We start from the raw sequence: 16,181 nt of genomic DNA, 5'->3' as shown, positions 1-16,181 counted from the left end.
CACACAGTGGTAAAACAAAAATGCTGGATGGGACCGCTGCTTTTTTTGTAGTCCATCTTCGGGAAATTTTTATTTTCACCACGGCAGACGCATGTCAATAACATCCGCATTCGCATGATGACGTAGTATGGTGAAAGTTGAGTCGGATTCTCTGAGCAGCGCAGTCGGCTTTTCCTAAGTCCTATCAGTCCTCCTTTAGACCTTTCCTTGACCTCATGACGTTTTCCACTGAGGTCAAGGAATAGTAGATAGGAATAGTAGATAGGAAGGACGATTCGACTGCACGCAAGTTCCACTTCAGACTGACAGTAGACTTCCCAGTGTAACTTAGACAATTTCCAGACGTTCTGATGTGACATTTCAAAATTAAAGCCCCTGAAATTTTCATGTCAGCCATTGTCCCCATTAAATTCAGCTTCAAAACTAAAAGGAAACTTCTTGTTTGCATAGATGCATTCCACTTGAGACTGACAGTAGACTACCCCACATTGTCACTCAGACAATATCAGGACATTATGATATAGACTTTTAAAATGTCATATATGACATTAAGTTTCTTTTCAATGGCAATCTGAATATCAGAGGAAGCACAGCTCAAATATGAGATTTTAGAGGGCTTAGTTAACTACCCCACTAAGAAAAAAGCAATGGAAAATAATTTTTCTTGCATTTCTTACTCCGTTGGGGCAATAATAAAAACAATCCAAAAAATTCTTTTTTTCACAGACCCCACAGTTTTTTTTATTATAGTCCTCTACCAAATGGTAGCGATGTCGCGTCATGGTAAAAATACAGAAATACAAACATTTACCAAAAATAGTAAAAAAAATCAAATAAAATGCTAACTTTTTGAAGAAATTAACAGCAAAAATATTTTTCGGCATGAATTAGATCCACTTTGTTTTTGGTGGTATGCTACAAAGCATTCCTGGTTTGCTGTCAAACAGGAAAACATTGCATTTCTGGTTTTCATTTCAACAAATGATAATATTGCATAAACAAGAAAACATTGCATGTCTAACATTTAGGCAATCAGGTTCACCTCTGATTGTATGCTACAGTATAACCCATTGCAGGTTCACAGAAAAAAAGGAGAATATCGCGCGCACACACACAGGAAAACATTAATTTTTTAAAACTTTTTTATCTCAACACACCTCTTTGGTGGTGCAACCTTAAAAATATTTTGTGGCTATCAGATCTACTTCTGAAAATATGCTGTAATACAAAACATTGCTGGTTGGCATTAAGAAACTGGAAAATATTGCAAACACAGGACAACATTACATTTCTGACCGTTTAATGCCAACACCTTATTTGTATGGTGGTGCAACCGCACAAAAGCTTTTTGGGCAATAGATGCCCCTTTATATCTGAAGGTAAGCTGCAAAGCATTCTTGATTTGTGTTCAAACACAGAAAATCATCGTATTTAAGTGATTTCCATCTCGATACGCCTTTTAGACAACTGCCCCTGGTGGTCACAGTGAAGTGGCCAATGCCAGTGCCCGCTCTACACCAGGATTCTACTTAGATACAGTGGAGGCCTTACTGATGTCAAATTTGCATACCAAATTTGGGGGTGGCTGTCAAAAAAGCTATGCCTCTATGCACACTCTGTGTTTCTGTTCGGTTTTTCAAGGCTGACTGCTGGCCTGTAATAATATTTCTGAGTTATGATACAGTGTTCTACTAGCTACAGTTGTATGCATTATACTTGTTAGATTCATGTTGTTTATTCCCTTCTTATATACTAAGCACTTCTTGATAAGTGAGTAACTTATATGTTGAACAGCCTGAATGTTAATGTCTTTTCTTTATAATCGGGTAATTGAAATCCTATCACACAACCCCTGTTGATGCCAGGATCAAAGCCATACATTCTCCTATGATCTAGTATACACACTCCTGTTATGTGGTACATACACTCCTGTGATCTGGTACATACACCCCTGAGATCAAAGTGATCTGCTTCTTCTGCAGACCTGTAATCACGCACTCTCTTCATCAGCTCTGTCATCAAGGGAGCTCTACTGATGCAAGTTTGCAAGTTGATTGGACAGTGCCAATGCACCAGACAACCAGGGTGGCATGCAGGTTCTAGACCAGCCATGTGTCGACCATGTCAATTTGTTCCCCTGGAATTAGTAGTATTATGGGCAGTAGTATTGTTTCCACATATTTATTCTAGATATTAACCATATTTACTTAGAAAACCTCTTGGAAATGGTCAAAAATCATACTTATAATGACATTATTTACAAATATCTATGAGGTAATATCATAAAATGTCAAATGTATCATATTGACTGCAATTACTAATCAGAAGTTTTAATTTCATAGCAAATCGTCAATTTTTTATCATATTAGTTTTATTCAGCTACCTTTACCATGAAGTTCCAAATCAATCATTTGGTAGAACAAATTTTAAAAAGTTATTCAACGGTCATTAGACTTTTTTTGTTGTATCTAGACACATAATTATGTTCTTTAAGGCCTCTGACAGTATCACATGTTGAAAAAATCTGTTTACCACTCAAAACTTCACCAGAGTCAAATTGTCTGGGGTGATTTTCTTGTTTCTGACTTCCTGGTTGGAGGGGAATGAACAGGCATGCCATTTAAAGACAAAGTGACATCTGGTGGTATCTGGTGCTCTACCAAATGGTTGAGCAGGCAGGTAAAAGGTTTTTTTATGGGTAACCCTAACCCTAACCCTGCCCCGGATCAGAACATCCTGGAGGTGTCTGAGTCACATTTTATGTTCATTGACTTTGTTTAATCTGTGAATTTCTATAAATTTCAGGAACGTTTCTTCCCTTGTGAAATCAGTGGCATGCTGAGATCAGATAAGGTTCAGGTCCTCACATGTAGATCGCGCCTGGACACGTGTGGTCTGGTATACGCTGCACAAAGTAGTTACCTAATACTGTGACTGTTCCTGTGTGGACTGACAACGCACGTTGCACTACGGTAAGTAGTAGGAATTTACAGTTTTTGAAGTGTAGATATGATAGACTTTAGGGTCGAGTGAGCTTAACTTGCTCAGGTTTGGTAAGACGTTTGGTGAGACTTTTTTAGTCTCCGCGCTGACCGCGCCGCAGTCTTTGCGCAGGGGATCCCGTTCACGGGCCGACGAGTCCCGGTGCGGTGGGAACTCCCCAGATGCTCCAGAGCGACGTGAGCCTCGTCTCCCTCGACCTGCCGGCGGACTAAAGCCGGCAGCCGCGCCCGGCTCGGTGCGGGGCCCGGCGCCAGCAGAGAGGGGAAAGGCGGGGAAGAGAAGGAGGGTACGGGGGGAGAAGAGCCAGCCGACGAGCAGAGAGAGCGCGAGGACGTGGAGGATGCGTAAAACAGCAACCACGAGCCTCGCGCCCGGCCGTCGGCGCCCCCCCCCCCAGATTAAAAAGTCAATTTCCACGAGGCAAAGGGTTTGGAGAAAAAGGAGAAAGACACAAACCCACCCGGCACTCCATCCACCGAGACCCACGACTAAGCCGGCCGGAGCCAGCGGCAGAGCGGGGTGGGAGACATTGAATCCCCCTCCCTCTCTCTGGAGGAGAAGGGAGAGTTGGTACCCCGCGGGCTTGCCGATGCACGTAAAAAACGCAAACATCGGCCGATATCATCGGCCGGCCGATAAATCGGTCGAACACTAACTATAACTGAGCTATCAAATCTAGACTAGATTGTCACAGAGAGGCCAAAGACTCAGATTTGTGAAACCTTCATTGCATTTGTGAAAAGGTCTTAAAGGCTGATTTCAACAGTTTTGTTCACTGCTAGACCACATTAGATCAGGTTAGATAGAAAACCAATAGAAAATAGACCTTTTCAAATCTGGACTAGATTGTCACAGAGAGGCCAAATACTCCTTTTCACCTCTAGACCACACCCATGTGTGGTGTTCTCAGAATCAACACCTATGGTTCCAGTAGGGGTGTTATAAAGAACATCTGAGGCTCGCTTCATCATGATGATGCATTGTTTATGCTATTCAATTTTCACCTGTTTTACTACAGCAGAAGTGATATGAAATTCTCCAAAATGCAGATATAAAAGATTGAACTTATAAAAAATAGTTGCAATAATGGAAATTTCCAAACTATTAAAAAAATAACATAAGTAAGAAATAACATTGATGATGAGACATACCCACCTTGCAACACTAATACTGGCATTGATATTTGTGTTAAGTCACTTTAAAATGATAAAAAACAATTCATTTTCATTGCTTTTACATGTTTTTAACTTTGGATAACTGATTTTATATTGTTTTTATTTAAGATGAGGCTGATCTACTGCTGCAGTGCTTTGCTCCTGCTCCTTCTCATTCCCAGAGTCTGTCAAGCTGGAAACATCTTGGTTGTTCCCATTGAAGGCAGCCACTGGATAAACATGGATATTCTACTTCAAGCTCTGCACTCAAGTGGACACAATATAACCATTCTGCGTTCTAGCAAAAGCTGGTACATCACAGACAACTCCTCCGATTACAACATTGTCACAGTCCAAGTGGAGAAGAGCTTGGATCAGAAGTTCATCACAGATATCATATCTAAGGGCATTGAATTTGAGAGGGGCACTATTTCCTCAGCAACTTTTCTTTACATGAATGTAGTTATCCTTGGCTTAATGATTGAAGCTCATGAAGTCGTGGGTGAATTCGTATCCAAAACGCTAGATGACCAAGAGTTGGTGAGAAACATCAGAGACAGGAAGTTTGACCTGTTACTCACTGACCCCGGCTGGGGAGGTGGAGCCATTTTGGCCAAATATTTGAACCTTCCTTTGGTTTATAACGTTCGCTGGCTGGTAATTGCAGATGCTCATCTTGCTATTGCTCCTTCACCTATATCATATATTCCCATAACAGGATCTGGCAACACTGATAAAATGAACTTTTTCCAAAGAGTTAAAAACATTGGTGTCTATCTCTTGACCCAAACACAATACCACTTGGTGGTTAAGCAAACATACCAGAGGATATGTGACAAATATCTTGGGCCTGATAATGAATTTCACCAGTTAGTGCTCAACGCAGACATTTGGTTGATGAGAACTGACTTTGTGTTTGAGTATCCACGTCCAACTATGCCTAATGTTGTGTACATGGGGGGGTTCCAGTGTAAACCTGCAAAACCACTTCCTGAACACTTGAAGAAGTTTGTGCAGAGCTCTGGGGAACATGGAGTCATCATCATGTCTCTGGGGACTTTCGTGAGTGAACTCCCTGCGGACATGACAAACGAGATTGCTGCAGCTTTCGCTAAATTACCTCAGAAAGTCATCTGGAGGCATAAAGGTGACAGACCAGCCACTCTAGGCAACAACACCTTACTAGTGGACTGGATGCCACAGAACGACCTCCTGGGACATCCAAAGATTAAACTATTTGTGGCTCATGGTGGAACAAATGGAGTCCAAGAAGCTATTTATCATGGAATCCCAGTTGTGGGTCTACCTTTGTTCTTTGACCAGTATGACAACCTGCTCCGTCTGAAAGAGAGAGGAGGGGCTAAGATTCTGACATTAGCCACAGTGGAAAAAGACAACTTCCTTGAGACTGTACAAGAGGTCCTGAATGAGCCCTCCTACAGGGCCAACATGCAAAGACTCTCCAGGCTGCACAGAGATCAGCCAATAACACCACTGGATAAAGCCCTCTTCTGGATAGAGTTTGTCATGAGGCACAAAGGTGCAGCTCATCTGAGAACAGAGTCCTACAGACTTCCCTGGTATTCCTACCACTCTGTAGATGTAGTTTTGTTCCTGGCTGGAGCTGTGCTGCTTGTGCTCTTATTTATTTTGATGTTGATGAGGTGTTTATACGCTGCATTGTGTAAATCTAAAGTGAAACAAGAATAATATCAGTAAAAATTAGGACTTCTACAGCCAAACAAGGGTATGATTTTGTAAAAGAAACAATTTGTCTTTGGCGACTGTGGAGGTTGTCTGTCACAATATTGAATTAGTTTGATGTTCAAATTTTAAAAAAAAATCTTTATACCTATCATGATCCTGAGTGTACAAATATAAAACTATGTCACTATGTATATATATATATATATATATATATATATAGTGACATAGTTTTTTTCTAGTCTATATATATATATAAATATATTTGTATACTGTATAAAAAATGTGGCTTTGTTTGTTTTGATTGATTTTTTTTTTCATCTGTGTCAGAATTTATTAAAATTAAAAGAAGCAAGGGATCTCTAATGCAGGTATGATGTAACACAGACAAATTATCATCAAATAATTACAGCATCTGACAGTATTTTTTTACAGTAACATATTGTAAAAGTGGGGAAGTGGTGTCATGATCTAGTGTTCTCATTTCCAGTTTTATTTTGAATTAGTTCATTGTGTTGTTTCACTTCCTGTCCTCTGTCTAGTTTCTGGTGTCTTGTTTTTTCCTGTGTCTCCTGCCCCTGTGATTGTCTGCACCTGTTCCTAATGTGTCTCACCTGTGTTCTAATTGCCCTGCCCTCCTTGTGTGTATTTATTCTCTGTGCTTCCCTTGGTCAGTGTTGGTTTGTCTGTTTTTTCATGTTGTCTGGCCCGGTCTGTTCCTGCTATGTGCCCCGGTCTGTTTCTGCATTTTTCCCCCTGGCTCCAGTGTTTGGATTGCCTTTGTTTGCTGCATTTTGTGGACACCTTTAGTTGGTTTTCTTTTATTATTAAATATCTTTTCATCACCCTTGCATTCGGGTCCTGCTTCCTGTTCAGTTGTGACAGAACGATCCAACCACAAAATGGACCCAGCAGGTGATTTTTTTGATTTAAATCTAAGTGAATTAATTTACACTGACTTGTATTCATGGACAATTTAATAGAGACATGGGATGGGAATACAAGGAGGGGTGTCTGCGCATGGCAAGCAGGGAAGTTTCCCAGAGGCCCTGGTTGAGGAGTTTGTTGCCTGGCTGGCTCAAGGACTTTTTGAATTCTCCATTCCCCCACACAGTCTTCCATTGTGCCTTCCAGCCAGCACCCCAGTTGGGTAGCATCAGGCCTGCTAGCATCCAGCCAGCACCCCAGTTGACTAGCATCAGGCCTGCTAGCATCCAGCCAGCCTCCCAGTGTGTCATCCAGCCATCACCCCAGTTGGCTAGCATCAGGCCTGCTAGGATCCAGCCAGCCTCCCAGTGTGCCATCCAGCCAGCACCCCAGTTGGCTAGCATCAGGCCTGCTAGCATCCAGCCAGCACCCCAGTTGGCTAGCGTCAGGCCTGCTAGCATCCAGCCAGCACCCCAGTTGGCTAGCGTCAGGCCTGCTAGCATCCAGCCAGCACTCCAGGTGGCTAGCGTCAGGCCTGCTAGCATCAGGGATCCGAGGGTACAGCCGGTCTCCACGTCGTCAGTTGGAGGACAGATCAACACTTTCCCCGTCGGTGCTTCGGCCGACGTCTGCTCCTCCTCGTCCTCAGTTGGTAGGGGAAAGAGTGGCGTTTCATTTGAGGAGCTTTATGACATAATACGAGAACTCCAGGGATTTTTGGATGATTCGGCTCGAGCTAAGAACAGGCCAACAATGTCGGCAGGCCTGCGGCTTGCTTGCCTCCAGCCGTGCTCCACGTCTCCAGTCGGTGGTTCGATCGACACGTTCCCCGTCGGTGATCCGGCCGACGTCTGCTCCAAGTCTTCAGTCAGTGGACCGAGCGACGTCTGTCCCTCCTCGTCTGCAGTCGGTGGACCGATCGACACGTTCTTCGTCGGTGGTCCGGTCGACGTCACCTGCTCCACGTCCCCAGATGGTGGGCCGATCGACGCGTCCCTCGTCGGTGGTCCAGTCGACATCTGCTCCTCCTCGTCGCCCGTCGGAGGACCGATCGACACGTTCCCCGTCGGTGGTCCGGCCGACATCTGCTCCTCCCCGTTGCCTGTCGGAGGACCGATCGACACGTTCCCCGTTTGTGGTCCGGCCGACGACTGCTCCTCGTGCCTGCCTGCCTGCAAGGCCACCGGGCCTTCCCCCAGAACTGTCGTGCCTGCCTGCAAGGCCACCGGGCCTTCCCCCAGAACTGTCGTGCCTGCCTGCAAGGCCACCGGGCCTTCCCCCAGAACTGCTACGCCTGCATGGCCGGCCTCTGGGCCTTCCCCCAGAACTGCTACGCCCGCATGCCAGGCCTCCGAGCAGTCCCCCAGAGCTCCTACGCCTGCTGAAACCCCCCAGCAAAACCCCTGTCCAGTTCCCCAGTGACAGTTTTTTCAGTCCGTCCTGGCCCCCTTCCATCCACCCATCCAAGAGATATAGCCATATATATATAGAAGATATAAAAGCTTGAACTGATGAAAAAGATAAAATGTTGCAATGATGGAAAACATATGGTATATGCTGTCCTGGACAGCTTGCAACTTTATTATCTTTTTATATTATATTAAAGTATTAAATGTTTGTGTGGAGTCTCTTTGAAATTCTCAGAGTTCATTTTCATTTTCACGTCAGAGAAATATTATCTGAGTATATAGTTACCTTGGACGGCATTACTTTGGCCTCAAGCTCTACTGTGAGAAACCTTGGAGTTACCTTTGACCAGGACATGTCCTTTAACTCGCAAATAAAACAAGTCTCTAGGACAGACAGCCTTCTTTCACCTGCGCAATATCAAGAACATTAGAAACATCCTATCTCAAAAGGATGCTGAAAAACTAGACCATGCATTTTTTTTACTTCTAGACTGGACTTTTGTAATTCAATATTGTTAGGATGCCCCAATAAGTCTGGGAAAAGCCTCCAGTTAATCCAAAATGCTGCTGCACGAGTTCTGACAGGAACTAAAAAATAGTTTATATTTCTCCAGTTGCCTGTGTACATAATTTGAATCTGTAATTTATCTACACTTAACTTGATATAGACCAATGCTATTTATCGTTCTTTCCATAACAAATGGACTATAGCCTGCTAGCATGGTGCAAAGTTATTACATTTGCTGACGTTACTTTGTCCACAGTTGCGTACCTTCTGCAACAACATTTCATTTTGTTCAATTAATTTGTTCCGACAACAAAGCACATTATCCCAATACCGACTTCACAAGTGAGAAGTAGGATCTTCCCACTAACATGTGAAGGCAGCATAATCACTCAACTGATTATAAGGTGGCTGCTTGACTGGACCTAGAGAGAGGAAAAACTGCCACCAAGATAATTTAAACTGAAATGTATGTGACAACCCGGGCTAGTTGCCAAAAAACCAATGTCGGTTTGTGTCGATTTTTTTGTTAATAAAGACGGTTCCTGGTGATTGGCTGCTATCTGGTGAGTGTTTGGAGACCCATGGTGGCAGGGATTTTTGCCACAGTGGCGCCCAACGTGGGGCCCAACAGCACCAGAATAACAACAAATCAGCAGCAGCTTCAGCCAGTGGCCGCACCGATTTGACTTGTGAGGGAGCGTGGATGTCTTAAGCTGAAGTATTTACTTTAAGAGCTCAATATTGAGGAGATTTCTGGTTCATTCACGTGTAACACCTGCACCATGTCTCCTTCAACATCAAATTGAACTTTATTATCCCGAAGGAAATCTGATCTGCAGCAGGCATCAAATCACATCAAGGTCCATGACAGACATAAAATATTGACAACAACTAAAAAATCAAAGTACACGTGCCACACTGAACCAGAAGCTAAAAAATAAGCTAAAACCATTAGAAACATTCAATCCAGGCTAATCCAAGGATGCACATAAAAACAAGCAAGTTAATGAAGTAAATTCAGCTTCTCAATGGCCACGGGGAAAAAAGAATCCCTGGCATGCTTTGGTTTTGTTCTGGGCATTCTGAAACGGCAGCCAGAGGGTAGAGACCAAACTCCTTAAAAAGTGGGTGGTTAGGACAGTTAAGAATTTGTTGAGCCTTGCAGGTGACACACCTACAATAGATATCCTGCAGGCTTGCTGCACCCTGATCACTGTACTTGCCACTTTGACCAGCATTGCTAGCCTGTTTCTTCCGGCCAATGGAAGACTGCCATACCAAGCCACGATGCAAAACGTGAGGACATAAGTATTTGTAATGACAAACAATCTCAATGTCCTTCTCCTGAATGACAGTATGTGTAACGCTGGGCTGGAGCATACGAAATTCGATAATCATGTCTTTAGTCCTGGACACATAAATACAACTCGTTACACCAAGCAGTGAAGTCATCAAGAAGGCAGTGGCAGTAGATGTGGCAGTCCCGAGCGACGGCAACATGTGCCAGTAGTGATGGGAGCACTGGGGGCTGTGAGAAAAGAATATTGGAGGAGTAGCTCCAGCAGATTCCTGGTAGAACATCTGAGGTCTCTGTCCAGAAGAGCACAATCCTAGGAACAGTGCAGAACCCTCTCTCTACAGCACTCCTAACCCCCATGCACATCAAACTGGTGCGTCTCCCACAAATGTATGTATGTATGTATATATATGAATCAGAAGTGAAGCAGCCAGAGCAAAAAGAGATTAGCACAGTTTTAATTACATTCGTGTAGCCATTCATTTAATCTTTATTCCCTGCCGAAAATGAAGGAAGCAGACAAAATCATCTTCTGATCTTGTTTATGGCACAATGAGGCCAGGACTGGGGTTAATGAACGAAACACCTGAAAGCCATGCCTGCCTTTTTCTATTGGTCAGAATCATTCAGTCCAACTTGAAGGTCACATATTTGTCCCACTATGCTGCAGCAATCTGAGTCTCCCACCCTCTGCTGTTCAAACTGTGGTGGACCAGAAAAACACTTTTTATAGTTTCATAGATAAGAATGAACCTTTTTAAATTTATGTTTCAATTTTTTTTTTTATAGTTTTGTATATAGTATTGATCTTTTTTTTTTTATAGATTTATTTTATTAATTAACTCACCAAACAACCCAGAGATGTTAGCCTCCTGCAGGAAACAAGCCAGGTACACCGGAAATACTTTTTATAGTTTCATAGATAAGACTGAACCTTTTTAAGTTTGTTGATATATTTGAGCTTTTATAGTTTGTAAATAAGCTCAAAATTGTTATTGTTTTTATATAAGATTGACATTTTTCAGTGTGTAGATATACGTTTTAACTTTTTTATAGTTTTGTATACAAGATTGACCTTTTTTAGTTTGTTGAAAAATTTTAACTCTATAGTTTTACATATAAGACAAAAATATGGATAGTTTAAAGAAAATTTTGTACATGGGATTTGACCCTTTCATTACTTTTACTACGTTTCAAAATAAGTAATGGTGAGTCTTCACTCTTGCATGTATTTGATTCTTTCAATGAAACTGATCACCAATTTCAACAATAAACTTCAAATACTCTAGAACATACAAAGTTGTCAAGCCAAGTATGACATATAAAATATTTAAAATGTTTCTATTCTTAATCATATCTATTGAAATCAAGTTGTCACACCTTCATGAAAGGTACAGTATGTAAGTTATGTGACAGTATGTTAAACGGACTCCAGCCACTAGAGGTCAGGAGTGCGCAGTTTTAGAGTGGTCTGACATTCATTATGACTCTCACACCCTTCACATATTTGAGTGATGTTGATGTCAAGCTTTCATTTCTCCTGAGCTCTTTCACTTTCATTTTGCTGTGGAGTCCCTGGAAAATGTTTCAAAGTAAAATCTGAATAAGTAATGCAACATGACAATACAAGAGTTTGTGTCTTAACGTAGCAATGTGTAAAGAGTAGGAAGCATAAATGTGGATGGAACATTATTAGAGTTTGGGTTTAGGAGGGTTCAACAGAGGTGAACTTATTATGACACAACACAAAAAGATTATATGGAACAGTTAATTCATTCATAAGCAGCAGTAGTGACATCTGTAGCAGATTAAATATACAATGTTAGGAAGATTGAGATACTTTGGGTGAGTCAAACACAGTTAAACTTGGCATAAGAACCAAATAAATGTACATGCAACATTTACATTTATGTATGAACAATGGGAAAAGAACAATCTGACAAAGTTATAAAATAGCCAGTAACAATCATCAACACCCATCATAGTTATTGAAGTGGCATTAACAGCATTTAATGCAGGAGTTTTTGTATGAGAAATAATTTAATATGACTTAAGTCCTAAGAATTTGAGAACTCTTCCCCATTTTGATTCTCTTGCAAAAGAAAATAGTTATTTCTTCCTTTACAGTTCCTTATAATTAGAATAAAGTAATATCACTATTAATTTATTGTGTCTCGAAACAGCGTGTCATTGATATCATGACAGTGCAATATTATGAACAATAGGAAACATGTTCTTGGGTGGAACATCATCAGAGAGTTAACATCAATGACTTGGCATTCCACTGTTCCATTTGGACTTTGTCACTTTAACTTCAGGGTCCCTTTAACAACCATTGACAGCCCCATTATTCCCACTTCTCCATTCTCCAGTGATTCATTCCACAAATACTTCTCCATTTTCAGCCTACTTCAGAAATAAGCTAAGTATCAATTAAAATAAGCTAGTATTTACATTTTCAATATATTGTTTTCCTAGATTAACTTAACACACTGCCAGTAGACAGTATTCAGGCCTTTCATTTCAATGTGATCTTAACATCTCCCTGTTTTGAGAGGAGCAAATCCATTTCCTTAACATTTCTTTATTGCAGCTGATATTCAAGTGATTGTGTCTTCAGACATATCTTATCCTTCCCTCAGAGACACTGAAGTGTCTACTCACAGAAGGGACATTAGATTGAATAATACCTTTATTCATATGGCGCTTTTCAAATCAAGTTACAGAGCATTTCACATATCATTTAGAAGAGAGGTAAAACGAAAAAAAACCAACTGTGAAATCAATTAAAAAAAAGCTAGTCTAAAATAGTGGGGTTTTAAAAGTGACTTGGAGAAGAGTGTTTGCTTTCCTGATCTCCTCTGGCAGATCATTCCATTACTGAGGAGCCCGAACAGAAAAGGCCTGGTAACCTTTAGTTTTAAGATTAGACAGAGGAATGGCCAGGACTGACCTACCAGAGGATCTCAGGTTGCATAGCTGCTCATAGGGGGTCAAGAGGTCAGCTATGTATTCTGAAGCTAGCCCCCAAAGAGCCTTAAAAGCAATTGCTCTCTCCTTCCCCTTCCTGACTGATTCTTCTCTAGTTTTGTGTTCCGGCAGTGTCCTTGTCACTGCTGGGAGCATGAGGCGGCCCCCTCATCCCAATCAGGCTGCACAGGTTGTCCAGCTCCTCCGGATGGCACATCCATTCGTGTGGTCGCAAGAAGGTTTGTTGTGTCTCCCAGCACAGTGTCAAGAGCATGGAGCAGATACCAGGAGACTGGGCCCCATGGAAGGGCATCATCCCCGCAGCTGTACTGGTTTCTAACCCTTTGTGCGAGGAGGAACAGGAGGAGCTCTGCCAGAGATCAAAAAAAAAAAAAGACCTGCAGCAGCCTGCTGGTGTGCACGTTTCTGACCAAACTGTCAGAAACAGACTCCATGAGGGCCCAACCTCCCTTTGGGACCTGTGCTCACAGCCCAGCACCGTGCAGCTCGATCAGCATTCACAAGAGAACAGGTCCAGCACTGGCGCCAAAGGCTGTTTCTTTTCAAACATTTGCTGTACGTGTTGGAATCCTTCTGTGTGAAATACAGCCACTTTAGACTGTGAAGCATTTTGTTGTCTTGTAGACTCGTGATGGAGTAGTTACTAGCTAACTGTGGGCTGATGTACTATTCCCCAGTGTGATTTTGAATCCAGCCCTCAATAGGTTTATGATTTTGGTTTCCATTGACACCTGTTCATGATTTTGTTCTCAACAAATTATACGATGCATATCAGTAAAGAATTTCAACTTCATCAAGATCTGATGAGTGATTGAAGTGTTCCCCTCATTTTTTTGAACAGTGTATATGTGCTTACCTTGAAGGGTTAAACGTCATGCTCCTCTTGACCCACGAGCACCAGGGGAAAGACTGAAACAGAGGGCCGATGACATCAGACTCTCTCCACTGCAGATCTACCCAGAGGGGAAACCTGTGCACGGTGCACGGTGACGGGTCTAGTGTAGCACTTGTTAACCACATTGTTTCAAGTTGATGTTTGAACATATCAAGATGACTGTGTGAAGATGTAGCAAACAGCTGCACAGAAGAGAAATAGTTCATCACATTTTATTTATTTACGCTAAGTGCTGCAAAGACATGGCTGCTTTTACTGCTTCAATTAACACTGTAACTAGGTCCACCGAAGCTGGATTTGAACCAAGAACTATGAACCCTTCTAGGTGTGAGGCAGCAGTGTTCACCACATGAAAGCAAAACTTCTCAAAAAATAAACATTTGAAAATTATGAACTACATCAATGTGATAATACTGTAAATATAGAAAGACAGAAACTGATTGTTTCCATTGTGGGTGGCGTGTTTATCCAGGCAGTTAAGGAGTTTAAGCTTGAAATAATTAAAATAAAATAGCTTACAATCTAAGTAACAATATCAAAATCCTTTTAATGGTATTAATAACGAAGGAAGTGACTGACAATAGCCATGCTGTAAAAAATGATGATTTGAATTCAGGGAAAGGTGAAAGACGCCCGTCTCAGCCCCGTGCTTACGGAACCGCAGTTGTGCACATGGAGCAGAAATGCTCACTAGCAAGTTTTGTGCACTTGTATCATGTGTGCACACGTGATTTTTAAGTGTGCGAGAAAAAATAAATGTGAGCCATCTGCTTTCAAATGTATCCCGTGCATCACCATGTGCTTCATAAGTTTTGATGTGTTCCCCCTTCAGAAGCAAATGTTTTCAGAAATTTGCTTTACATCCCGTTGTAAAAGCGACCCTATTGACTGTTTAGCTTTAGGCATTTTTGTTGTCTATGTTGGGGTAGCTACTAACTAACTAATGCTGATTCATTTATGTTGCCTTTAAGCAGGGCAGCAATTTCAGTAAATAGCTCAGGAATTGAAACGAGGCACCGAAATCTGTGTTGTGATTCTGTCGGGCAGGTACCAAACGTGTAGGAGCCCTTGTCAATCTTCCGTTGCCCAACACTAGGTAAGTGGCTAAAAGGTTAAATGACAAGTGTGCAAGATTTAGTGGCATCTAATGGTAAAGTTATTGATTGCAACCAACTGAGTTCGCCTAACCTCCTCCTCCCTTTACATGGGTGAAGGGTGAACTTACAGCCTTGCCATAACACAAAAGAACAGATTTCCGAAATGTGGAAAAAATGTAATGAACAGTGAGTAAACTTTAGTTGACTGGAGGCAAGGAGTACTTCTTAAGTGGCAGAGATTAGATGAATTAGGTCGGGAAGCAAAGAAAGGATGGTTCAGTGGTCACAAGCCAAACAACTGTGACTGGCAAAATCAATAGAAGGGGTGTGAAGAAAAAGTAACAATATCTCAAAGTATTTCTGGATGCACTCATGCAGACAACATCACTAGGTGGGTCTTCTTCTTTGACCCCGTCTTGGGTTTTGGGACAACTGTTGGATAAGAGAAGTGAAAGACTACTTGAGTTGTTTATGATGGAATTCCAATGGAAAATGCCAACCTGACTAAAATGATGTAAAAATAAATGTATGTATCAGAAGAAACATTTACAAGTTGAATCATTTGGTGTTGAATGTTGCCTTGTAGAAAAAACATGATTTTGCAAAAACACACTAAAATCCAAAGGTGAGCATCTCTAAACAGCGCCCTCTTTTAAAGTCATTGAGATTTTTTCATAACACAAACCCAGAACCTGTTCAGCATTTTTATAAAAGCCACAGAAAATGTCTGGGTGTTAATAGTTTATTGCATTATGTATTGCATCTGTGTGCATTCGTTATATCTCCACTAATTTATTCAGGTTTTTCCATGAATTTCTCATGAAAGAAATGAAATGAACATGTCAATCTAATGATCATAAACCCCAGGGCACACCTGATCAGTGTGTGCTATATGCTTCTAGAGTTATCCTTTAACAAAAACAAATGTCCTACATTGGCCAAGCGGACAGTCTTCACACTTTGTATCTGTTCTGTTGGTTCCTGAGGAGAAAGATACAAAACTGAGATGCATTACACAAGAATGCAACATGCTGTTCAATCCACCATTAATCAGACTGGGAACATCTGTCAGACTAGTCACACTTAAATTTTTCTTACCAGGTTCTTTGATCCTCTGACCACGTGCACAGAGTGTATGTTTCTCTGCTATACTACATCCTGTATCATCAGCCAAACTTTTACCCACTTAAACGTCA

General features: G+C 41.7%; 1 protein-coding gene and 1 long non-coding RNA gene across 6 annotated transcripts; one reads left to right on the top strand and one right to left on the bottom strand.

Moving 5' to 3' along the window:
• The first annotated feature begins 147 nt into the window (after positions 1–147).
• On the top strand, positions 148–5,899 carry LOC118316307 (UDP-glucuronosyltransferase 2C1-like). Of its 4 annotated transcripts, none has more exons than XM_047331035.1 (2): positions 148–2,274; positions 2,806–5,899. In XM_047331035.1, the coding sequence occupies exon 2, from the start codon at positions 4,287–4,289 to the stop codon at positions 5,865–5,867; it is 1,581 nt and encodes a 526-aa protein (XP_047186991.1). In that variant the 5' UTR covers positions 148–2,274; positions 2,806–4,286; the 3' UTR covers positions 5,868–5,899. The 4 variants fall into 4 exon arrangements, with proteins under 4 accessions (XP_047186991.1, XP_047186989.1, XP_035499887.2 ...); XM_047331033.1 differs by having other exon boundaries at positions 148–2,679; XM_035643994.2 differs by having other exon boundaries at positions 148–2,972; positions 4,287–5,899.
• A 6,777-nt stretch (positions 5,900–12,676) lies between these two features.
• On the bottom strand, positions 12,677–16,178 carry LOC118316624. 2 transcript variants are annotated; one of them, XR_004795230.2, is made up of 4 exons: positions 16,084–16,178; positions 15,919–15,966; positions 13,850–15,417; positions 12,677–13,566 (listed from the first exon to the last, which is right to left on the bottom strand). It is a non-coding gene; the product is annotated as an uncharacterized LOC118316624 (long non-coding RNA). The 2 variants fall into 2 exon arrangements; XR_004795231.2 differs by having other exon boundaries at positions 12,677–13,342.
• Between the last annotated feature and the right edge of the window lie 3 nt (positions 16,179–16,181).

Source organism: Scophthalmus maximus, chromosome 3, assembly GCF_022379125.1.
Source record: "Scophthalmus maximus strain ysfricsl-2021 chromosome 3, ASM2237912v1, whole genome shotgun sequence".
Taxonomy (NCBI): Eukaryota; Metazoa; Chordata; class Actinopteri; order Pleuronectiformes; family Scophthalmidae; genus Scophthalmus; species Scophthalmus maximus.
This window is presented reverse-complemented; position numbering and strand designations above follow the sequence as displayed.

What these genes read in the sequence shown, in the direction of transcription:
- LOC118316307 (XM_047331035.1), top strand. Translation starts at nt 4,287, where the DNA reads ATGAGGCTGATCTACTGCTGCAGTGCTTTGCTCCTGCTCCTTCTCATT.